The sequence below is a fragment of the Schistocerca serialis genome, chromosome 2 (genome assembly GCF_023864345.2).
Source record: "Schistocerca serialis cubense isolate TAMUIC-IGC-003099 chromosome 2, iqSchSeri2.2, whole genome shotgun sequence".
In the NCBI taxonomy this organism is placed as follows: Eukaryota; Metazoa; Arthropoda; class Insecta; order Orthoptera; family Acrididae; genus Schistocerca; species Schistocerca serialis.
This window is the reverse complement of record NC_064639.1, coordinates 633,928,545-633,953,198: the sequence shown is the minus strand read 5'-3', so window position 1 is coordinate 633,953,198 and position 24,654 is coordinate 633,928,545. Positions and strand designations below refer to the sequence as shown.

Genomic DNA, 24,654 nt, shown 5'->3' with positions numbered 1-24,654 from the left:
CTACAAATAAGCACAGACGAGTACCGGTTTTCGCTACGTAGTCGACGTTTCTTGACGAGCACGCTTAGTCTGTGATAACATCGAATTCTTTCCCACGAAGTTATTATTCGCTTCCGTGTTGTTCCCTTCTCTAGGAAACAGAAAAATTACAGTACAGCGCTCAATGTGAAACCAGGTGCATCTGTTATTAGGCAGAATGGAAAGATGCCCGGAATTAGACTGCTGCGACACGTTTCTTGGTCGAGGTAGACGGCGCCATGCAGTGGCGTGCCGGTCGACGAAGTGGTTCACGTATTCCGTGCCGCGCCGCCCCGCATAACGAAGATTTGCAGTTCCCTTTACGGCCACACATCACAACATTAAATCACGGCGCACTGGGGCTTTATGTAGCAAAAAAAGAAAAGATGACAGTGCTTGCGCCCAAGGTCCTCGCCTGGCAAACGCGTCCCAGTGCTGCTATCCCCGGCACTGCTACGGAAGGGTCTCCACCGCGGTATGTTAAAGGGCGGCTTGAATACGCAGGGAGCACCAATACGTTTGCCACCTCATCGGTCCCAGCGACGCCCTTTCATGCCCGCGGCTCGCTCTCGCTGAAGAAGAGACCAACCTTATGCCTCGCTACCCTTGGGAGGCGTCTTCATTAGCATTCCTCAGCCATAAAGTTAAACGTTTAAAAGTTAAGTGACACGGACTCTTTTATGCCGGCATTCGAGAAGCAGCGGTGACGCAATAAAGTGCGTGTAATTCGATACATGGAGATAAAATCCTTTTATTCTGTCATGCCATAAGTCACACACGGTCTTAATTGATAGTTTTTGCATAATTGGGTCTCCAGGTACACAAGTCGTGATGTTATATTTTCACGTTAGTTAGTTTAGAATTGCTGTAGCGTTGAAAGGGTTGAAAGGGTCTCGCCCGAAGAGGCGAATGCTTCCTGTCGACAGAGCTTCTTTATAGGTTGGGAATCCGCATATGCTGTGAGTACAGCTGTAACCGAGAAGTTCGTTGTTGCTTCACACTGAAAGATAACATGCCGTAACATCACAGTGGTGTCAACCACTGTCCCAAATAGTATCGAATTTGACGGTAAATTAAAATGTTATTCTCTATCCCGGTTCTAAATAGCATAACGAAACTTGAAAACAAAAAGGCAGTTTATTCCGTTACAGATCGTTGTTAACTGACAACGTTGTTATTGTTTACAAGAGCCGCCCGCATAGACGCACCCGTTGGCACGCGACAGGAGCGGCATCCGGCCATATCCTCTCATTAACACTGCGAAATGCAGAGTAACATACCGACCCAGTGAACACACGTGATGAAGCCAGAAAACAGAAAGATGATTGTTTTCAACAAGACATATGAGGTGATATTTCAGTGTAAAGGCTTACGTTACGGATAGTTTAACAGCGAAAATGGTTCGCATTAGTGAGTGTCTGTTGCTGTATATCTTCTATCTGTGCGAACTTTTAGTTTTACATGTAATTACGTGTCACCGTGCCTCTAAATTCTTACTTTACTGTAATAATTGTCAACATGAATTTTTCATGGACCACGTGATGTAACTACCTCATCATATATTCTTTCTGGTTTTTGGACTTTCCAATATTTCTTCCTGCTTTGGCTGTGTTATTTTAATCTGTGCATACAGTGAGGCGCTTTCTGACGTTTTCCTGAAAACTCGCGAACTTTCTAATCTAATTTCGAAACATTGGCCTGTCTAGAATTTCTGCTTTCGCAAAGTTGATTTCTGTTGTGTCCTTTCTCACTTCCGTGATTCCACTGATTTGTGTTGTGGGCTTTGTGTCGAAATCAAGTAACCATAAAACGAAATTCGATAAAAATAGCATTGTTATCATTTGTTTTTTATACTACTCTCTGTGCATAGGCAAATATAGCTCCATGAAAGTGTGATCTTTGTTCGGGTGTGTCCCTGGAATTAAGTCGACAGTTGTGTTACTGACTGTCAGTCTATGCACACTTAAAAATGTTTAATACATTCCGAGTGAAATGTCTTCTGAGCACCAACATATCCTGCCTACCCCAGTTTGTTAATTCAAGTGCTTCTTCTTACTAAGCAACATTAACATCGCTCAGAGAAACATTTGAACAGGCCGTGTAAAAGGCATACATATGTGATAAGATGTTGACCTCAGAACGTGTTATGTGAATTGATCACATTCAGCTGCCGGCCGAAGTGGCCGTGCGGTTAAAGGCGCTGGAGTCTGGAACCGCAAGACCGCTACGGTCGCAGGTTCGAATCCTGCCTCGGGCATGGATGTTTGTGATGTCCTTAGGTTAGTTAGGTTTAACTAGTTCTAAGTTCTAGGGGGCTAATGACTTCAGCAGTTGAGTCCCATAGTGCTCAGAGCCATTTGAACCATTACATTCAGCTGTAACTAACTACACAGTACCATTTCTCATTTGTTTTTCACAGTTCATTTTACAGCAGAACAAACTACTTCTCAGAAATAGCAAAGCAATGCCTTGTTTCAAATACGTACAAATAAAAATCATCTCGTCAACCAACGAAGACGCCCAATAATTACATACTCAACTACTGTTCGGGAGAATGGTAGTTCATATCTGGCCAGCAACATAGGGTTTTCGGTGGTTTCCCTGTATCACTTAAGGCAAATGACGGGATAGTACCTTCGAAAAGGACTTCTTTCCCCATTCTTTCTCAATCCGAGCTTGTGCTCCATTTCTAACGGCTCGTCGTCGACGGGACTTTAAACTCTAACCTTCCTTCCCTTCGTCAATTCACACTCGTGAAACCCTAAGCCATATAATCAATCAGTCTAATGCCCCTGGTTGTATCGATTAAAGTGGTTTCCTACTTCAGCAGTATTACTCACAAGAACTATCATTTAAACGTGTAAGTTTGTTATACATATTGTTCGAATTTCCGATACATGGGTTTATAGAAAACAGTCGAATTGGCAGGAAGTGAAAGCCGGACCATTTGAGTGTATTTTACCACTCAGATGCAGCTCTAAACGAAAATACTTCCCTCGATCCAAAACTGTATTTGTAAAGGAAATGGAACAATTGTCCTTTAAATTACAGAGTGAACTTAACTAATTACTTCGTTTTTTGCAATTATAATATTTTGAATATGTTAGGTAGACAGTATCCTCATTACTTGCCTGTAACATTTCCTAAATCAGTCACTGAGATTGTGACCCGATGCATAGTTGCAATATTTTTGTGTTCGTTTTCTCTGCAGAAGCCTTCAGGGTCGTCCATAAAAGTAGTTAACATAAATTGGATATTGTGGGTAACGGAAAAAATTAAACTGTGAGGCTCAACAAAGCTAACGCTAAGGTACTCCGGACGACTGCTATACTGTAGAAGACGGGTTCTAATACTAGTTTGTTAATCATTATTAAAGTTCTACGTGCTTCGCAAGAATCATTGTAGGCGACTCCCGGAGTAAGAAATCTTCAACAGTTCATCTTCCGTTCAAAAATGGTTCAAATGGCTCTGAGCATTATGGAACTTAACATCTGAGGTCATCAGTCGCTTAGAACGTAGAACTACTTAAACCTAACTAACCTAAGGACATCACACACATCAATACCCGAGGCAGGATTCGAACCTGCGACCGTAGCAGTCGTGCAGTTCCGGACTGAAGCGCCTAGAACCGCTCGGCCACCACGGTCCGCTTCATCTTCCGTCTTCGAACACCTCAGATGGGACAAGCACTGTAACAATCTCGCTTTCTACAGGACACATAACGGTAATGCTAGGAGGCTGAAAAACTATGTAGGAATGCATCATTATTAAGTTACTGATAATGCCAGCGATAAAACAATGGAGGCCGCAGATCACAGAATCTGAATCTTTAGGTTGCATCATTATGAAAGACAAAGACTATTAAAAAGACGCCCAAATTAGCAACGATCCGCTTCAGCATAACTAGGTTGACTTTTCTTGTTGATCGCATTAAAACTCCTCGTATGTATAAAAAAAAGACAACTTACCACAAAGAACTGTATTTCACCCCACTTTGTAGATCTGCATGTAAATGACAAACCGCTTTCAATATGACCTTGCCTAGACAAAGACTGAAGTGTTCAACCAGTGAACGGAATAATGACTGCTTTTTGTCTAGTAATTATATGATCAAAATCGAGAGTAAAGCAAATTTATTAATACGGTCAAAATTTTGTATTTCATGGAACAGTATTTACATAAGCTAACTGCATCTGCATTATGTATATTTCATTTTCAGCAGAACTGAAGCCTACAAGTGTTGAACCTCAGATTTTCAGATCTAAGACTTCCCTGTGACACACTTTTTTCATTCATTACATGGGTTCCTTACAGCAGATTAGAAACTTGTACTGTAACGTGCTACTTACTATATTTACTATTGTAGGCCTTCCTGTGCCTTTTTATTAATTTTTATTGTCTTCTTTTGTTTTTAAGTGTTCTTATCAGCTTCCTGTGAATTATCTACTGATTCGTTCCGTGACCAAATAACTTTCGTTCACATGGTTCCGTCGAGCCCGACGAATGAAATTAAATTTCAAATTAAAACCCTGTCATGTCTAGTAGAAAAATTAAAACTGGATCAAAAATATCTCCTGATGTTGTGATAGACAGAAAGAAAGACAGAGTAAGTACATTATTGGGCAATTTCTTTTAGAGACGCATAGATGAATTGGGGAGTTAGAGAAACGTCTGTATAGTCACAGGTACTGTCAATGTATTTGATGTATAAAATCTACTTCCACTGTCATGGGATGATGACAATTTATTCCGCTAGTGGTCATTAAATCTATGTGAACGCTAGTCGAACGGTAACGTGGCGTTGGTACTTTGCTGTGTCAGAAGCAGAGAATGGTGAACCACTCGCCTGTGCACCGTGCTAAGAAGGGAAGGACATCAGGGTTTATCGCCTCAGCAGCGATGATGTGATTATAGCCAATGTAATGTAAAGGAAAGCACGATGTGTTATTAACTACAGTATTTCAGGATCGTTACCAGCCATACGTCAGACAAACTGTGAACGCAGCGGCAACACAGTATCTGAAAGTGTTCAAATGGTTCAAATGGCTCTGAGCACTATAGGACTCAACTGCTGTGGTCATCAGTCCCCTATAACTTAGAACTACTTAAACCTAACTGGCGTAAGGACATCACACACATCCATGTCCGAGGCAGGATTCGACCCTGCAACCTGAAGCACCTAGAACCGCTCGGCCACAACGGCAGGCTATGAATGTGTTAATTGTGAGGCTGGCCTGTAGACCGATTTAAAGTAGTGCACATTTGATAGCGAGCAGCCGGCCAGGGTGGCCGAGCGGTTCTAGGCGCTACAGTCTGGAACCGCGCGACCGCTACGGTCGCAGGTTCGAATCCTGCCTCGGGCATGGATGTGTGTGATGTCCTTACGTTAGTTAGGTTTAAGTAGTTCTGAGTTATAGGGGACTGATGACCTCAGAAGTTAAGTCCCATAGTGCCCAGAGCCATTTTTGAACCTTAATTAAAATTAAGAGCAAATTTTGCACATCCAAAGAGACATAAAGATCTACAGGGTGTTACAAAAAGGTACGGCCAAACTTCCAGGAAACATTCCTCACACACAAATAAAGAAAAGATGTTATGTAGACATGTGTCCGGAAACGCTTATTTTCCATCTTAGAGCTCATTTTAGTTTCGTCCACCTACGCTCAATGGAGCACGTTATCACGATTTCATACGGGATACTCTACCTGTGCTGCTAGAACATGTACCTTTACAAGTACGACACAACATGTGATTTATGCGCGATGGAGCTCCTGCACATTTCAGTCGAAGTGTTTGTACGCTTCTCAACAACAGATTCGGTGACCGATGGATTGGTAGAGGCGGACCAATTCCATGGCCTCCACGCTCTCCTGACCTCAACCCTCTTGACTTTCATTTATGGGGGCATTTGATAGCTCTTGTTTACGCAACCCCGGTACCAAATGTAGAGACTCTTCGTGCTCGTATTGTGGACGGCTGTGATACAATACGCCATTCTCCAGGGCTGCATCAGCGCATCAGGGATTCCATGCGACAGAGGGTGGATGCATGTATCCTCGCTAACGGAGGGCATTTTGAACATATCCTGTAACAAAGTGCTTGAAGTCACGCTGGTACGTTCTGTTGCTGTGTGTTTCCATTCCATAATTAATGTGATTTGAATAGAAGTAATAAAACAAGCTTTAACATGGGAAGTAAGCGTTTCCGGACACATGTCCACATAACATATTTTCTTTCTTTGTGTGTGAGGAATGTTTCCTGAAAGTTCGGCCGTACCTTTTTGTAACACCCTGTATAACCTTCACGAACGTCACACGTCTTATGTGATATTTTTAGAAGACTAACAGATCAAAGCGGTGTGTATCACCGTCTAGAGTTGACTGCTGTGGCGGCTGTCTGCAGACAGTTCTTGTCGAGACGCCGTCACAACTTTGGAGCTTAAATGACAGACGCCAACCAGTTTAAAGTCTATAATCATCTCTAGCCATAATGCTGTCGGTGCGTAAGACGGCCACGGGGAAGGGCACCGCTGCATGAGGGACTCCCCAAGTCGATCGTAGACCAGCGACGCAGCAGCGGGTCGCAGCGGTCAAGTTCGTCCGCGGCCGAAGCCACTTTGCAGGAACGCACCAACCGGCCAGGCAGATTATTTAGGGTGATTTCAATGCGGTTTTTGTGCCGAAGATTGCCGTCGGCGCCAGTCGCGGCGCGGCCAGCATGCATGACGGTAATTGGAAAGCCGCTACAATGGCCAAGGAGGGACCGGGCGCTCTTTCATGTCCGGCGGCGGTAGCTGCGCCATTGGCCGGTGGCGCGGTCTGCGCTTGACGGCTGCGCCACCGCGCCCACCAGTTTACAGTGGCGGCGGCTGCGGCGTCGTGGGCGCCTGCGACGCCTCCGACCGGCGCCTCCGGTTCTCCTCCCCGCGGCGCCGAGGAAATGGGATCCTTCCCCTCCGCAATCACCCCCTCCCCGTCGCTGCGCTGCAGCCCGCTTCACCCCATCTCACACGCGTCAGCGGCCGCCGCGCGCCGCTATAAAGCCTCTTTGGGGGTTGCGGCCACATTGTTATTCCGCGAGAGGAGTCAGACGCAAAGTGAAACGTCAGAATCAACGATTGCTGGCTGTTTCACTGTGCGTCCCCAACCGCGCCATTCTTTCGCCGAGAAATCATTACACTTTCTGACCAAACAGAATTTCCTCCCCTACACTTCCGAATACTTTCTCCCTTTCGAGTCAGGAACCGTCATCACACTGCAGCAGAAGTCGAGTAGAAAATGAGTTTTCGGCGATCTGGTTTCTCTATAAATTTCGGTATTACTTTTGAGCCGGTCCGTGATCGATTGTCAAAGGTCTCAGGCGCCTCGGTAGGACACAATGGAGTCGCGACTCTGCGAAATACGGGAGCACATACGGCCCGGCTAAGTGTCTCTGGGTTCCGTCTGCCAGCACTGCTCTATGTGGCGATGGCTCTGAGCACTATGGGACTTAACGTGTGCCGCGCGGGATTACCCGAGCGGTTTAAGGCGCTGCAGTCATGGACTGTGCGGCTGGTCCCGGCGGAGGTTCAAGTTCTCCCTCGGGCATGGGTGTGTGTGTTTGTCCTTAGGATAATTTAGGTTAAGTAGTGTGTAAGCTTAGGGACTGATGACCTCAGCAGTTAAGTCCTGTAAGATTGTACACATTTTCGTTCACTTAGCGACTGAAGTCACCAGTTCCCTAGAACTGAGAACTACTTAAACCTAACTAACCTTCGACTCTCATCGTTAACACAAGATTTCTTTATCTGACTGCTAACTCTTATAGGGTTTTCAGTTTTACTGGCAATTATGTGATAATAATCGCATAATCGCACAGTGAGTTTAAGAGGTAATGGGCCCAAGCTGCTGACAAATCTAATATAAAGAAGAGGGATAAAAGAACTGAGGATATTTTAGGTGACCATCAGTTTCACTTTAAATGGTTCAAATGGCTCTGAGCACTATGGGACGTAACTTCTGAGGTCATCACTCCCTTATAACTTAGAACGAACTAAACCTAACTAACCTAAGGACATCACACACATCCATGCCCGAGGCAGGATTCGAACCTGCGTCCGTAGCGGTTTCGCGGTTCCAGACTGAAGCGCCTAGAACCGCTCGGCCACTTCGGCCGGCATGTGACGATTGAGTACTGTCTGCACCGCCTAGTCTGTTGTTGTGAGTTGAGGGAAGATCCTGCCGGAGCTGTTAGGTGGCGCCTTGGCAGTTGGATGTGTGGTGTCGTTCCTTGGCCGATATGGTGCACCTTACAGTGGAATAACCGTGGAAGACATAGTGGATGGTTGCCAGATATGACTAGTTAATAGCTGCATATCGGCAATTAGAAACACCAGACGGATTTGTAAGCCAAACACTCCCCATATTTGTCACCTGCTGATGCTGCTTCCCGAGATATGTTTGCTGAGGGAGACCAAAGCAGCAGTTCAGTGTGTGATGAACGTCGCGTTTGCTTGTAAACAGTTTTTCGCTGGCATTAGGACAAGACGCTCATTTCTGCTCTGGACGTTCGGGTGTGTGTGTGTGGGTCTTGAAGTTCCTGATTATGGCTGGCCCTATGGCTTTTGTTGATTTGAGATTTCGTTGTTTTCATAACAGAGGTAAATTGTTTAAAATCCATTAAGTGTTCGTTGCGACAATACGTTTTAAACGTTCTTATTGCGTTGGCCCACTTATTTCAGCGCCGTTAAACTTTCTGTAATTCATTTTGAATTTAAATGGTTATAATGTTTTAAGCAAGTAACGAAGGGTTACGGATCGCTTGTAATGCCTCTCTGTCAGCTGACTGTGCAGAGCCGAAATTGATTGTACATAACTTGCAAGCGTTTTCTGTAAAGATTTTTGCTTGGTACTCCTGGGCATAACATTTTCAGTGGCTATTAAATTTTATTACTGGTCCTTAAACTCACCTAACTTAATTTTATTTTCACCCTAGGATCGGCTACGTATGTTCCAAGTAAGTTTCTTTTTAATGGTTATTTGCCAGTGTACGTTTTGTAATGTTTTAAATGCACGTGTGTTTCAGATTTTGCCTGTACCCACCGTGTGTTAATGAATTCTTTGAAGGCCGCATGGACTGTTTATTTTGAGATTATGCCGTTCGTAACGTGCCAATGTCACTGTCATTTGAAAAAAATGGTTCAAATGGCTCTGAGCACTATGGGACTTAACATCTGTGGTCATCAGTCCCCTAGAACTTAGAACTACTTAAACCTAACTATCCTAAGGACATCACACACATCCAAGCCCGAGGCAGGATTCGAACCTGCGACCGTACCAGTCGCGCGGTTCCGGACTGTCATTTGAAAACTTTGTAAACTATTCAGACTGTTGTTAGTAATTTATTGTTGAAAAAAATGTATACAATTATGTGTCTTTCTCTGGGTTTGTGTTCACGGTCCTTCCGAGACAAAATTGAGCGTGCTTAACTTTGTGATCCAGTAATACGACTAGATCTGCTCATTGTATATGGCGGCCCGAGATATTTGACAACTGGTCACGGACCTGCTCACCTTTTGTCCCCTCCTCGTAATCCTACATTCCTGACGCGTCCAAGTCACTCTGATGATCCGAAAGATAGTGGTTCGAAATCTGACGTTTGAAGAAACGCTTTTGCACAGTCGTTTCTAGCAAGTGGTGCCTCTTGTTCGTGATCTGCAGACCTCCCGTCCAACCGACTTTTCCTCCGTTTCGTGAGTACATGTGCTCTTTCTGCCCGTAGAGTTGATCGCGCTGTGTTGCTGGACTGTTAAATCTAATTCAAATACGAGCATGGTTTGGATGATTGGTGGTCTCATCCACTGGTCAGCCTCAATGTTGTTTTTATGCTGTTTTTCACATTTTTTTAGGTAAATGTCGTGCAGATTCGTCGCCCCGCATTACAAATGCTGTACACAAGCAGGTGAATACACACACAATAAATACTTACACACAGTATTGGCCGATACATTAAGAATTTTTGGACGAAAACAAAATGACATTACCTATAGAGCGAACTCTAATGGCAATAAATGCAAAAGACACTAGATCTATTGTATCATTCAACATTTAGTTACTGGAGTTTGTAAGCGTTATCTACCAGGTCAATCTTTCGGCTAATATGTGCCAATGCATTACTTTGCTGGAACGTCGCTGACACAAAATGGTTCAAATGGCTCTGAGCACCATGGGACTTAACATCTGAGGTCATCAGTCCCCTAGAACTTAGAACTACTTAAACCTAACTAACCTAAGGACATCACACACATCCATGCCCAAGGCAGGATTCTAACGTGCGACCGTAGCGGTCGCGCGGTTCCAGACTGAAGCGCCTAGAACCGCTCGGCCACCACGGCCGGCTCGTTGACACACTTGATGTAAGAAAGAAAATAATCAGTGTCTTTGACAGTGGGAGATTCTTTAATTCAAAAAATGCAACTTACCAGAGCAATCCGATTGTATCTCTAGCAATAACGCTAACTGAGTAAATGACAAGTTTCTACTCCGTAGCGTCGTATACGCCACGATGCGTGATGGTGACAAGCTAAATACGAAAACTGTATTGGAATCCGAAATGTATCTCTGTCTTCTCTCAAATGTTAGGGACTCTTGTTAGAAGCTCCGTCTAATACATATATTTAACTTGTTGAAAGAGCTCGGTTGCTAGCTGGCTTGACTCTCCCGAATTCAAGCTTAAACATTTTATGAGGCATAAAGACGTCGAACAGGTAATGGACCCATCTCTTGACAAATAGGACATGACTTGAGAAAACGTGTTGCGCTCCTGTCCACCAACTGGAATCTAGTAGGAGCAGTGGTTGAGACTAAGGAGGATGTTGATGGTGGATATGCTGGTATGCGCGTACGACAGCAAGATCTCCAGCGCCGGCCGTGGTGGCCGTGCGGTTGTAGGCGCTCAGTCCGGAACCGCGAGACTGCTACGGTCGCAGGTTCGAATCCTGCCTCGGGCATGGATGTGTGTGATGTCCTTAGGTTAGTTAGGTTTAAGTAGTTCTAAGTTCTAGGGGACTGATGACCTCAGATGTTAAGTCCCATAGTGCTCAGAGCCATTTGAACCAAGATCTCCAGCGCCCGCGCGAAAACAGTTTGAGACGAGTTTCGCTAAAGTACACTAAACAGGAGTATGAAACAGCACGGAAAATAAAAGTAACAAATTGTAGAAAACTGTGCGTGTACCCACACGGAAGCAAAGAACGATGTATCGTGCCAATATTAAAACATTTACTCACCAGGAAGAAAGTGGTATAAGGAGTTAAAACAGTATAGCAGATGGACGTGACTGACTGACGTCAAGCCACCTTCTACGTAGCACATTGAAATCTCCAGCCTAAAAGCTTAGGCCAGAGTCCAGAGAAATCACAAAACTTTAAAACTTCAGTCACACTCGTCTCATCATCAGCTAAAACAGAGAGCGGATACCCACCTATATTTGCCTCTGCTCTTGCATCACGGTATAAAAAGCACTCTGTTAAATATGACGGAGAGAGATTTGCACGCCGGAAGAATCAGAAAATGGGGATCCTCTCGCCGTAGTAAAAAGCTATGTGTTAGAGGGCAGTGCCCAATTTGAAGGTATGTGAGGGTCACTGATATGGACAACTAGCAGGAGGAACATCACGGTCGGATAGTTGACTTCACCAACCGTAGCTTATTGTCCGTTACTGTAAAGTCACTCCTCAGCCCACAACTGCGTGGACTTTCTATGGAGCGCAGAAACGACAGCCGGCAGGGGGATAGGACACCGTGCCACATTCTGTTCTCTGTCGGCCATCTTGGCAGTCCGATCGGTCCGTTCATTTCCCCATACCCCTACATATCCTGACACTCGGCAGAATGACACCTGCTTCCCCTGCCGTTGGAGCAAGTATAGTTGGTCATATATCAGCTGGGCCACTTCTCAGCTGGCTACAAATTCTGTAACGATTGTAAGGCACTAAGGGAATCAGAGCAAACGAGAAACCGTTTACCCTGAATACGCCCCATGAGCTCCAGTGCCTTCAGGATGAAGTGGAGCTCCGCTGAGAAAACGATATACTCATCAAGTAGGTGAATCCTGGTGACATGGTCGGGGAAGACTACAGAGCAGCCAAGGCAGTTCCCTTGTTTGGAGCCATCAGTGTACACTACCGTGAAACTGTGACCCATATGTAAAATGTTAAAAAACAGAGATTGAAAAGTAAAATCTGGTGTTCTATCACTCTCGAAATTGATCAAGTCTAAAATAAGTAAGGGCCAACGTGGAAATCTGCTCCACCCACAACGTAAAACATTAAGACCGCCCACATCTAACAATAAAAGGCATTCCTTAGCGCGAATCCAGTTAGGCTTCATTGTTCGTTACCGGTTATGAAAAACCCTCTCCATTGGAGGCCGAGCAATGGCATGGTATGTAGGTGTGTATGGTGTGGACAGTGTTTTATATGCCTGGCGCACCGTAAGTAGCCGTCGCCTGATGTAAGTGGCGGTTCACCAGCCTCTGCACGGTACTTATTCCGAACGTCCCAGTGGCCAGCCGAATCCTTCATGGTGCACCACGTCCAACATCTTTAAATAAGGTCTCGCAGATCCATACATCGTGCATCCATAATCTAGCCGAGAACGCAGAAGGGCTCTGTAAAACTGGAGCACAAAAGTCCTGTCTGCTCCCCTGTACTGTGGCTAAGACATTTTAATTAAGAGCCTCAAGGGGCCGTTATTTCAGTTCCTTAATATGTGGCAACCATGTGAGTTTACAGTCACATACGAGGCCCAGAAACTTCACCGTGTCTTTAAAATTAAGAACAGTATCCTTCATCCTCAACTCAGGAAAGTTTAACGTGGAATGAGAACGACTAAAGAGAACACAAACTTATCGGTTGAAAATTTAAAACGACAACGGTTGAAAGGGTCCTGTAGCCACCTTTCATTAGTCCGGTAGCCCATTTTCATTACCATTTTTCTTTCTTTTCCTTGTTTCTCTATTCTCTTTACTCTCATAGTAGTGTGATTGAATGAATGTGGTTGTGTGTCACGTTGCTAGACGGTGGCGTAGTCTGCTGCAGAAAGTCTGCGATAGTCGTACAGATTCAGCAGCAGTTGCACAGAATAGCCAACTCTCGTAGTGGTCAATTCGGCAAAGAAGTTTCCGCTACTTGTGAGAAATCCACCTGCGTTAGGTTGGTGGCGGAAATGGCATCTTGGGGTTTTCCGGTCCACGCAGAGCGTGGAAGAGGCTGGAGAAGCGGGAGGCAGTCTGCCGCCGGTACGGGAAGCGTCCACAGCTGTGCTCCAGTCGAAGAAGGGTGAGTTAGACTGACCGCGCGGCGCGTTGTTACTTGGCGAGGGGAGAGCTGTTAGCCTTTGGTCTCGCTTTTCAAATCTGGAAGATTGCTTTGCCTTGTCGCAGCAAGGAATGCAAAACTTTGGCAGATTTTTCTTTTAGCAAATTTCTGTAGCAGACTTGGATCCGCCGGAAGAGCGCCACACAAAGGTGTCGATAAGAAGTGAGCACTCGCTTCTGTATGAATGTCTGTTTGCCTTCAGCTGTGCCTGTATAAGCTTTCACCTTTCTAAATATTTAGAGCCTTGCCTTCTCGTAAATTTACCTTACTTTCCGTGTCTTTCGTCCGTGGGGAGCCAACCACGTGGTAGAACATTATAGTTGTTGGGCTACCGGCATCACTAACTATCCGATCGCATGTTTGTTTTAGAAAATGTTAACATGATTGTATGATGTGATATTGTTGGAATTTGGCACTATACCTAGAAATTGTGCCTCCACAAACCACGTGTTATCAGGAATCGTGTACATGCCTCACATCCTTAGTTTAGGAATAAATGATTTTATCTACAATTTTCTCTTGTGTTCCGAGATTACGTTTTTGCGCCTAAGCCACTCACCTCGTAGCTTTCCCATTAGCACATCCAATGCGTTTCCTTATGCACATGTCCAGTGATTAGTCTCCTCTTGTATTTTATAACAAATGCTTTAGATTAAGTCATATTTTCAGGTGTGTTGCTGGGAGCTGATCTTATGCAGTGTTCAAGCATTTTCTACTTTATTTTAAATGTTTGATTGTCGTGAACAGCGCACGGGCAATACTATTAATTACATCGTATCCGCTGTGAGCGACCTCACAACGTATGCATTTTTGTGAGTTTTTGGTCTGTGATCAAATTAATTTATTTTCCGACTCGATCAAATCTTTGATTAGTTGTATGGTTTGAGTCGGTGGCGACCCTATTCTTCTCACGTTGATTTCATTAAGCAATAAGTATTTCCATTCCCAATAATAAGGAATAACCCGTAGTAACGTGGTTAGTTACACGGTTAAGAACTCAGACTTCTCAGCTGAAAACTTAAAACCATTCTTCTGCGTCCATTCATTCAAAATGTCGAAGAGTTAGATGCAACTGACGTGTTGTCGTTGCAAGACTTCAAGGAGAGTAGAACAAAAAAAAAATGTTCAAATGTGTGTGAAATCTTACGGGACTTAACTGATAAGGTGATCAGTCCCTAAGCTTACACACTACTTAACCTAAATTATCCTAAGGACAAACACGCACACCCATGCCCGAGGGAGGACTCGAACCTCCGCCGGGATCAGCCGCACAGTCCATGACAGCAGCGCCTTACACCGCTCGGCTAATCCCGTGCGGCACAGTTAATTTCGTTTCGGTGGGATTTAGGTGGGACACCGTGTGTAGCTGCAAATGTTAGCAGCGGAGAGTAGAACACAGAGAAGTCATCCACGAACAAAGAACATTGGACAGAACTTTTCACCACTGTCGCAATTCTATTAATAGTTATGGCAAAAACAATCACACTTAAAACACCAGCTTGAGGGACACCGTTCTCCTGCTCAAAGCGATCAGACAGGATGTCGCCGACTCGGTAACGAAAATACCGTGGCGAGAGGGAGGACCGAATAAAAATGGGAAAGCATCCACGAAAACCCCATTCATGAAGCTGCTCGAAGATAAGATGCCTCGATGTCAAAAAATATACTTAGAAGGTGATGCCGGCGCATAAAAGCCTGCTGTTCAGCCTCCTCCAGTAGGGCCAGACTATCAAAGGTGGAGCGATGTCTTCTGAACCCACACTGAAAGCGACTAAGGAGTTGCCTGGATTCCAAAATCCAGACAAGGTGGCGGTTGATTATTCGCTCAAAGGTCTTTCCCACGCAGTTAGTGAGGGCAACATTATGATAACTACTGGGTAGGTTTATCCGCCGAATTTTTCGCTTACAATGGGTGAGATGTGGGAGTTTAATTACACTGATAAGAGTAAGTGGCCATAATTGGTATGTATATAGTGTGGTGACTTATTTGTGTTGGATGATTATGATGGTTATGAGAGAAGGGAGAGAGTGAAACCAGGTGTCGGTACATAGGCTACGTTTTTCGAATAGCACCAAGAGGGCCGCCGAGATTGCCTTTCCAATCTGACGAAGGAATCACCATCTATAGTTCCACATACCCTCACTTCATGAGACACTGTGGAGAGTTGATCAGGAACTTTGGGTCACCATCCATCCTCACATTTGCCGGAAAGGCAAAGAGAGCAGCCAACAGCATGTGGCCAACAGCATACTGGCAGTTACCCATCCAAGTACTGATCACGCCCGACGTTGCTTGTAGTCGGTGATCTAACGAGAACCGGTGTATTCAACAAGGCAAGGCTGTTGGTGATCAAGCTATACTGGCGCCGAAGACAACGTCTTTTGATGTCACGAACAGATTAGAACGTAACCGTGCATTAACTGACTGTTGCAGAGAACACAGGAATATCGTCACAATGTACACAGTTCTGTGCTGACACCTGACTACCGGATGGCAGGATGTGGACAGCAGTATGTGGGTGCGAGGATAAGGTACGACCCTCCAGCGATGCCGCGATAAAAGTCAGCCGGCGGCGCCTCTGCAGGGGAACCCCCGCGGCAGGCGGCGGCGACAGGCAGCAGGTGCCCGTGACGCGACGCGCTCGATACCTGCGCTGCTGACAAGTGTCGTGTGCTGCAGTCGGGCCGGAGACCAGAGGAAACCCAAGTTCTGCTGCTGTCGCCGCGTACGCTACACATGTCAAGCCGTCAGCTGCAAGAGGAAATGTGCCGTTCCTGGAAGTCGACTGGCCTACGAAATGTTCGCAGAGAATCCTACAAAACCCAGTAAGTACAGCAACAGCTATACGCTACTATATTCGCATTGTATTGTATATTTTCCGGCCGCAACTCTGTGCGCGTCCTGTTCACTATTGTAATCAACAGGGCAGGTTTACGGTATCAGGGGCACGGGGGATTTTGTCCAGTCAGGAGATGATGAGATGCTTTTCAACAGTCCTCCTAAACGGGATGTGGTCTAGACCTCTTATGTTGGCTAAAGGGCGAGTTATTTTCCCAGGATGGCTGATGTCTTCAAGTACCGGCCGGAAATAATTTTTTGAAATTCCTGGCAGGAAACAACGTTTTGCGGAAGGCCGCTATTTGCGGGAACAGGAAATGGTCAGTTGGTAATGCTTCAGTTCTGTTCCTGAGGCCGACTGGCTGAAAGGGCGGAATCTAGGAGTGGGATGGTAGCCCTCGTCAGGTTAAGAGGCAAGTAGTACTCCCTGTAAGACAGCGGGTTAGTTGGTTGTCTTCCGGAAGTCGGGAGTTGGCGATCAACCAAGCTATTTTTGGATTAGACTGAGTCATTTTCGACTTCTACACGTGAGAGCACACGAGATAGTTAGGCAGTGGCCTTACTCGTATACCTAGTCAAAGAGCCAAATGGTGTTCAGCTTACGATGTGCACTTCGCGTGGTTTAACAGAAGATCAAACTTTGGAAGTGCCCTTCTTGGAAATGTGGGTGTCTTGTTTTTGTGTATACCCCCCCCCCCCCCCTTTTTTTTGATTGTTATGCTTTTCTTTTATCTCTGTGGATATTTTCGGTGAAGTTGCAAGGATACAGCTGGAAGCTGTGGGTGAACTATTAGTGCTGTACGTTTACCATCCCTGTGGTCGCGTCTCGGTAACTTCCTCAACAATGTTAAAAAGCTAGATATGAAGCGGAGTTAAAAAGCTAGATGCGAAAACTTTCACCTTTTTCCGCGGGTCAAAGCGAGACAATCTTTACTTCTGTAGTGTTACAATGCAGAAAATTAATGCGAGTCCATCCATAAATGTTTCCACATAAAGCTGCGGGGTAATAGGCGGCGTAATTTGTCATGCGGGATATACGTCGCTAGTAGGACTTCGAGTGACATCATCGCAGCTAGGTCTTCTACCTTACAGATAAAAGCGTATGTATAACAAAACAGTTTTGAGTTCCAAGCTTTATGATCACAGAGATGTTACATTTACTCGGCTTTCCACTGTTGGAAGAACGACGGCTTTTGTACAAAATTCCTCCGAAACGTCGTTTCAGAAGTAAGTCTCTCTGCTCTATTATTAACGTCCTGTCGACGTCGAAGTCGTTAGACGCGGAGTACAAGTATTTTTGCTGAAATAAATGAAAATAGGTCATAACACTTTCGAGGCAGCCATCCTGACAACTGTGTAAATCTGTTTAAGGGAATCGTGGTAAATCTAAACCGAACGGTCCGGAAAGAGTTTAGAAGGCTGCTGGTATGCAACATTCGTGAAGTGTTCTGACGGCTGCAAAATCTTTCTCTCTGTGTATGACGTGATAAACTGACAATGAGATGGAATGATCGTTATGTGTCGAAACAGTGCAATAAAAACAATGGTCTACAAGAAAACTGCAGCAATCTGAGTTAACAGAAACAGGAACGATCACACAAGAGTTACTCCCGAATGTTAAGCTTGGATAAAGCCTGCATCCGACAGTTAGTGTCTCTACCTCGGATTGCATTGAGTCAGAAGGATCCTGAACATTCTTCCATGACACTGACTCTCAGGTTGTCTCAAAATCTCAGCCAGCATTCAATAATGGAGAGCGATGGTGGCGGCTCTGTTGTACCAGTTCTCGGTACACGAATTCGACGCAAGCAAAAGAAACGAATAGAGAGGACCTGCAAACGGAACACATCTTGGAAAACAGCTGGATCAAAAAGCCTCCATAAGTTACTGTAAACTCGCTTTAGTGTGCTAGTGTGTATGTTGTGTCACCACTATCGCTTACCAAATTTCTTGCTAAAATGGATGTTCCACATAGAGAAATGTTCTAATTAAGTTATCCAGAGTGAATGTCACCACACCGATCATTTCCTACTGGTGACCACAGGAATGCCGAAGACATCTGTCGACGTGATGCAGTGCATCCCGAAAATCGCACTGTACTTGTGTCAACAATTGTCAGAGTCTAGAGAAGGAAAAATTTGGGTGTTGAGGCAAAAAATAATATTTTACCATGGAACTACGGTAAAAATATATCTCAGTATTTAATTTAAGTGAAACCCTACTGTTATACAAAAGTAGTGATGAAATAACTCTCCAAGATAACAAACTATTCTGAACGAATGTCTGTAATCATCGGCACACACGTTCCAAGCAAAAATCAATTCCACCGAAATAAATAGTTTTGGCTTGCAGTCTATTAACGCGAGAAAATTGTGTTACTGCTTCAATGGCAGATGTGCCGTGGGGATAAAAGGGAACAGCAGTTCTTCCAGTCAGCTTTACGGGTAATGTACAAGGTTCTATTCATAGGCAAATAAAAACAAATTTGCTAGGTAACAGTTGGAGCAGTCAGCTTAGTGTTCGTAGAGTGAGTTTCCCAATCCAGTGGTCGCATTTCGGAATCTTTCTAAATGCTTTAATCAAATAAAACGGAACGGTTCCAGAGACCTTTTCAAACCTCGACCATCTACGACGTATGCTAGGGTAGTCCATGCAGTTGTGCAGAGCGACTGTGACAGTGCGGCGTACTGTTTAGCGCATCTTCTTAGTGAGCTGGAAACCTGTGTTCGAATCCTCGTCTTGGTACGAATTTTCAAGCAAGTTAGTGATATCAGCATCGTTATTTAGCATACAACACGCAAATGTATGGAGAACAGCCCAGAGAACGCGTTTCGGGTATCAAGTTCTCCTCATCTGGCTATCGACGTTCAACCCTTTACATGCGTAAGCGTAAACACTGTCCACAGGCCATAGGGAACCGTTAGTACCGACCGACCACCTTGTCATCCTCTGCCAAAGGCGTCACTGGGTGCGGTACGGAGGGCCGTCGGGTCAGCTCGCTGCTTCCCCGGCCGTTGTCAGTTTTCGTGACCTGGACCCAGCCACTCAGTCAAGTAGCTCCTCGATTGGCAACACGAGGCTGAATGCTCCCCGTTTCAGTCCTTCCACCAGAGAAAAGCCCTGGCAGTGTCGGCAATGAAATCCCGCTCCACCACATACCAGTCAGCCACGCTGACCACTAAACAAATAAATGTCGTGTGACTAGGGTCTCCCGTCGGGTAGACCGTTCGCCTGGTGCAAGCCTTTCTATTTGACGCCACTTCGGCGACTTGTGCGTCGATGGAGATGAAATGATGATGATTATGACAACACAACACCCAGTCCCTGAGCGCAGAAAATCTCCGACCCAGCCGGGAATCGAACCCGGGCCCTTAAGATTGACATTCTTTCACGCTGACCACTCAGCTACCGGGGGCCGGCACGCTGACCACCCAGTTGTGGTGTGATTCATACACACGCATTTAAAAAGTGCGTAACAGTCATAACATAAAAACAAAATAAAAATATTCGGAAATGAAGTCCAAGGTTTAATTTAAAAAGGGCAGCACCTGATTCTCTGTTCCGCTTCTGCATACAAATGTCCGTAAGGGAGATAATAGTAGGAAGCTGAACCGTGATTTGTGTATCAAAGCGAGGTTGACGCCGCTGTTCAAGGCGATTTTCGGAAGTATATCAGTGTTTAGAAATAATCCATGTCTACTGAAAGACGCTTCCGAATTAATATTCGAAGCAGTACGTTGCGTAATTTTTGTGGAGTGTCGAGAGCACTGGGATTCTGGCCAGGGCTGCGAGTGAAAGACTCTGAGTAGGAAACGAGGGAATTTTTCTAAGAAAGTTGATGGCTCAAGAAGTTAAGAAGAGTTCAAGTAATGAAGTAAACCGGAGCAGGCAGACACTGATTCGGAATACTGATGAACAGCAATGATCGAGAGAAATTTAAAACTGGAAGACTAATGGAAAAATTTTTAATAATAAGAGAATACAATGGGGCAGAGTAGAGGCAGGACGGAAAAAAATCACCAGGGACTCTGGTTGAGACTTCGCTGCGTAATGCTCACACCGTTTAGTATTTCCTACGAGTAAATGTTCCTGTTTCATGTCAAGGGACTCATGGAGGCAGACTGTACCATTAAAGTGTAATGGGAGCGGCGGCACTTCGAAACAAGTAGTGCTGCTGCCGCTACCTGCAGGGAATCCCGACGGCTTGCAGTGCCTCTGGGAAGTGGAGTCCCCAGAGGGAACCTCCACCCCCCCGGCGGCCCCGGCGAGGGCTATTGTCGCCGGCGCGCCGCGCACAATGGCCGGCACAGATAGCCGGCCGAGTTTAAAAAAGGGAGACACACGAGTGGAGGCCCGAAGCCGGCTGATAGCCTCGGCCAGGCGCACTGCGGGGGCGGCGGCGTTAAGAGCAACGACTCGGGGGAGTTGCGGAGGAGAGGTGAGGCGAGGCGAGCCGAGGCCCACGAAGAGTAGCGGCGCATCTGGAACGGGGCTGGCCGGTGGCGGAAGAGGGCGGCGCGCTGAATGCCCCCGGCTTCCAGAGGAAAATAAAAGGAGATTGGATGAAATAGGGACGGACATTGGGATAAAGAATTGCGGATTGACTTCCCATTGTGCCGAGGGCGCCGTCAGCGGGGCCGGCCAGGGAGGGAGCACATTTTAAACTCGCCGCGGCCGACCGGCCACCTAAACACACCGCGAAACGGGGGGCTGCGCGCTCATCCTGTGTAGAGAGACAGCGAGGACAAGCAGCGCTCCAGGAACTCTCCGACGGCCTCGCTCGTGTCTGGCCGACTAATTGTTCCCGTCAGACAGCAGCTCGGCCCCGTGGCCGTGCGCCCCCGGACGCATACTTCACGCTTATCTGCAGAGCCGCGAGAGATGTTTATTCATTTAGCCAGCGCCACCCAGAGCGGCGGGGGAAGCGAGTGGGCTGTTAAGGCCCCTTAATGGAGGCGAGGCCCGCCGCGCTTCGCACGTGTGCGCCGCGTTCAAATACGATCGTAAAGCGGGGCGTTTGGAGAAGCAATTAAAAGTCTTAATTGCGTGACACGCCAAGCAGTACCGGTAGCGATCTTGTCGAGCTATCAGTACGTCTCTACGCGTCTCTGCTACCCCTCGAGCGGCTTGCAACCGCTGTGAACGACACTACAAATGAAGGCAGTGACGTAAAACTTAACTTGGTTTGCACAACACGGTGATTTATAAAACATATACGTTTACGAATATAAAGATACAGATGGAAGACAGCAAGTAAACTCCTCATTGGGAACGAAGTTTTTCGCGACGGCACTTATATGTAAAACATTCTCGATATTCTTGCCACGTCAGTTGTGGATAAAATCTAGAGCTTTTGACGATTACCTCCATCGCCATCGTCAGGAGCAACTGACTGTCTTCACTGCTGCTGTGGTAGATTTTTCGTCCTCCTGAGAAAATTAAGGAGATGATGCGCCCTGTTAGGGAAAATCTCGGCCTCAGGGTCCCTGGAGTTTATAATATACCCTGTGAGTGTCGAAGCAATTATACAGGTCAGTCGATTCGTACCGTTTCCGACCGCTGTGCAGAACACCAATGTCATATTAAAAAAGGAGAACTGGTGAAATCGGCAATTGCGGAGCACAGCTTCACGAACAAGCATAAAATATTGTTCGATGAAACAAAAATTCTGTCCCATCCATCCACGTACTGGGATTCTGTTATTAAGGAGGCTGTTGTAATAAGAATGAGCCAAAAGAACCTTAACCGCGATAGCGGATACCATCTGAGCTGTGCATGGAAACGAGAGCTTGATGCAGAGAAGCATCAGAGACGTTCCTTCCAAGGTTTACGTTCCAACGGAAGCGGTGGCGCCACCGGCGCACACAGTGACGCCGTCTGCGACAGCAGTACGCAATCGCCGACCAATCATAAGCCGAACAATCAGAAGCCGTCCACGGGCTTTAAAAAAGGCTACCACAGCAGCAGTGAAGACAGTCAGTTGCTCCTGACGATGACGTTGGAGGTAATCTTCGAAAGCTCGAGATTTTATCCAGAACTGACGCGGCAAGAATACCGAGAATGTTTTACAACTCTTCACTGTTTGAAAAGGAATCACCATAACTTTTAATACATCTATCGCACCTTGGGATAGGTGGGTCAGTTCCTTCATAGAAAAATATCTGCGGCTACCTACTCAACCATGATTGTACCCAGGCACGCATCTCATCGTCCAAAGCAAATCGACAGTTGTCTTTCTTCAGGGCTCCAAAAGTATGGAATTCGCATGGGGAGAGATCGGGAGTGTATGGAGGAAGGGCGAAGCTTCTGCAGCGCAGTCGAAACAATATACAGGCCAGATACGGGAAAGTCATGATGACGTTATCTTTCACTACAAGGGCCCGCTACTCATTGACTTTATGGAACTCGGCGCTACAATTAACCCAGAGCGGTACGTGGGCACCCTGTAAAAAGCGAAATGCGCCGTCAAGTCCAAACGCCCTAGAATGTTGATGGATGGCATCATTCTGTTGCAGGATAATGCCCGCCCACGTGTTGCGAGGTTCTTTCAAACAAGGTGCAAAAAATTCGGTGGGAAGCCCTTACTCATCCTCCAAACAGTCCGTATCACTCCCCGTGCAATTTCCATATTTTTGGAGGCATGAAGAAAGATATTCGTGGCCGTCGATTTGCTTCGGACGAAGAGATGCACGCCTAGGTTCAATCATGGTTCCGTAGGTAACCTCAAACATCTTTCCATGAAAGCATTGACCGTCCTGTTGTAATCTCCCCACGGAAAATTACCCTCTACCACGCAATAATTAATAATGGTCAACCAAATCATCCACATGTATTTACGTTTGAAAAGTATCTGATCAGATTTTCTAGTAATATATGCGCCGACAGCTCGTCGACGCCAAGGTATTTTTCTAGTCCGTTTATTCTTTGGAACAACAGAGGTACAGAAATGTATGCTCCATGGTTATTATAGAGAGAGAGAGAGGAACAGCTTCGGAAGTATCGGTTGGAAGATTGTCGGATTGCTAAAGGAGATTTATTTACTCTTCTTCGCGCTAAAGCGAGCTAGGAAAGTTTGTGCCGCTAGCGTGATAGATAAAGAGAAAGAAAAACCTGTAAAAGAAAATTACATGAGACTTGGAACCAACAGAAAACGGAACATGTACGCAAATGGATTCAATATACAATTTTCCTCAGAAATAAGGTTTGTGACCATTTTATTCTAGAGTGAATGACGAATGAGTTCTCTGTCTGAACCATTGATGATTGTCTGGGCCCTGTAAGTAATTGGGAAGTTTCAGCTGTGACGAAGAGAGCCTGCAATCTCTGAGTTTTTTGAAATCGTCCAAAAAGGCTTCGTCCACATCTGAAATTTTAGATCTGTCGTAAACTGAACGAATTGTTCAAACGATCGATTTTCCCAACTGAATGCAGCGCTTAATAATAATAACAAATGTAAAGATCTTTTCTAGCAAGCCAGCCGCTGAATATTAAGGCGAAGGGGTCCACCAGAGATTCTACTAGGCTGATTTCACGTAAATAATATATTTAAACTGTACACAGATAAAGGACAGAGAGAGAGAGAGAGAGAGAGAGAGAGAGAGAGTGAGAGAATCCTCCATTAGCATAATTGTTTCTCTGTCTTTTCACGGATCAGCCTAACTAGAAAACACGAAGCCCTGACTTTATTGTACCGATTTATGTGTGAGAGGGAAAGAGCGATAAAGGCGACAGATACACCTGTACAGACAAAACATTACACCAAGTTAGCGGCAAGCTGCATTCACATAGACTTTCATCATTTACAAAAGCAGAGTAGAATTCATTATACTGTCTCACAATGGGTTACATGTTAAAAGGTATGGTGATCACTTTCCAAATAATAAATAGTATACTTACCTCTTTTCCATCAACAGTATTATTACCCCTTTTCCATCTGTCATCTTTCTCGTTTTCATCTGACTACCCCTTATAAGTCTGATAACGGACTTTCTCGCTGAAGTGAGCTGAGGACCTCTTCGCGGGAAATCAGGCAAGTCATATGTTTCGAAGCGACGTAACGACCAGTTCCTTACTTTTCTTCTGAAGTGCAAAGAACGTTTGCTGAACAAATAACGTATACTGCACTGCAACAACAAAACTTCGGAGATAGTCCAGGTATATTTCTAGGTATTCTGGTGAAAGGGAACTATGTTCTCCATTGGATCGTAATGATGTAATCATAGTTTATTCCGTTTGATATCCCAAACTGTCTTGGTTTATGTGAAAATACCATGGCAAGAATGAAAAAGTCTGTAAAATGCAATCATTCAAATGCGGAAATGTCCGATTTTCCGTGGACGCATATGTACAGATAAGAAAGTATTGTGAAATGTGATTAACGGGAACAGTTCAACATAGCGTCTTGTACTGCTCTTTCGTCGCTTTCAGTGAATCCATACAC

The 24,654-nt window shown here is 45.5% G+C and overlaps 1 protein-coding gene across 1 annotated transcript in view; it reads right to left on the bottom strand.

The window, feature by feature from the left end:
* The window catches only part of LOC126456296 (transcription factor hamlet-like), a 241,254-nt gene extending 234,513 nt beyond the window's left edge, over positions 1 to 6,741 (bottom strand). Inside the window, exon 1 of the mRNA XM_050092048.1 lies at positions 6,653 to 6,741. Coding sequence (XP_049948005.1) covers positions 6,653 to 6,741 — 89 coding nt within the window. The remainder of the gene's footprint in view (positions 1 to 6,652) is intronic.
* Between the last annotated feature and the right edge of the window lie 17,913 nt (positions 6,742 to 24,654).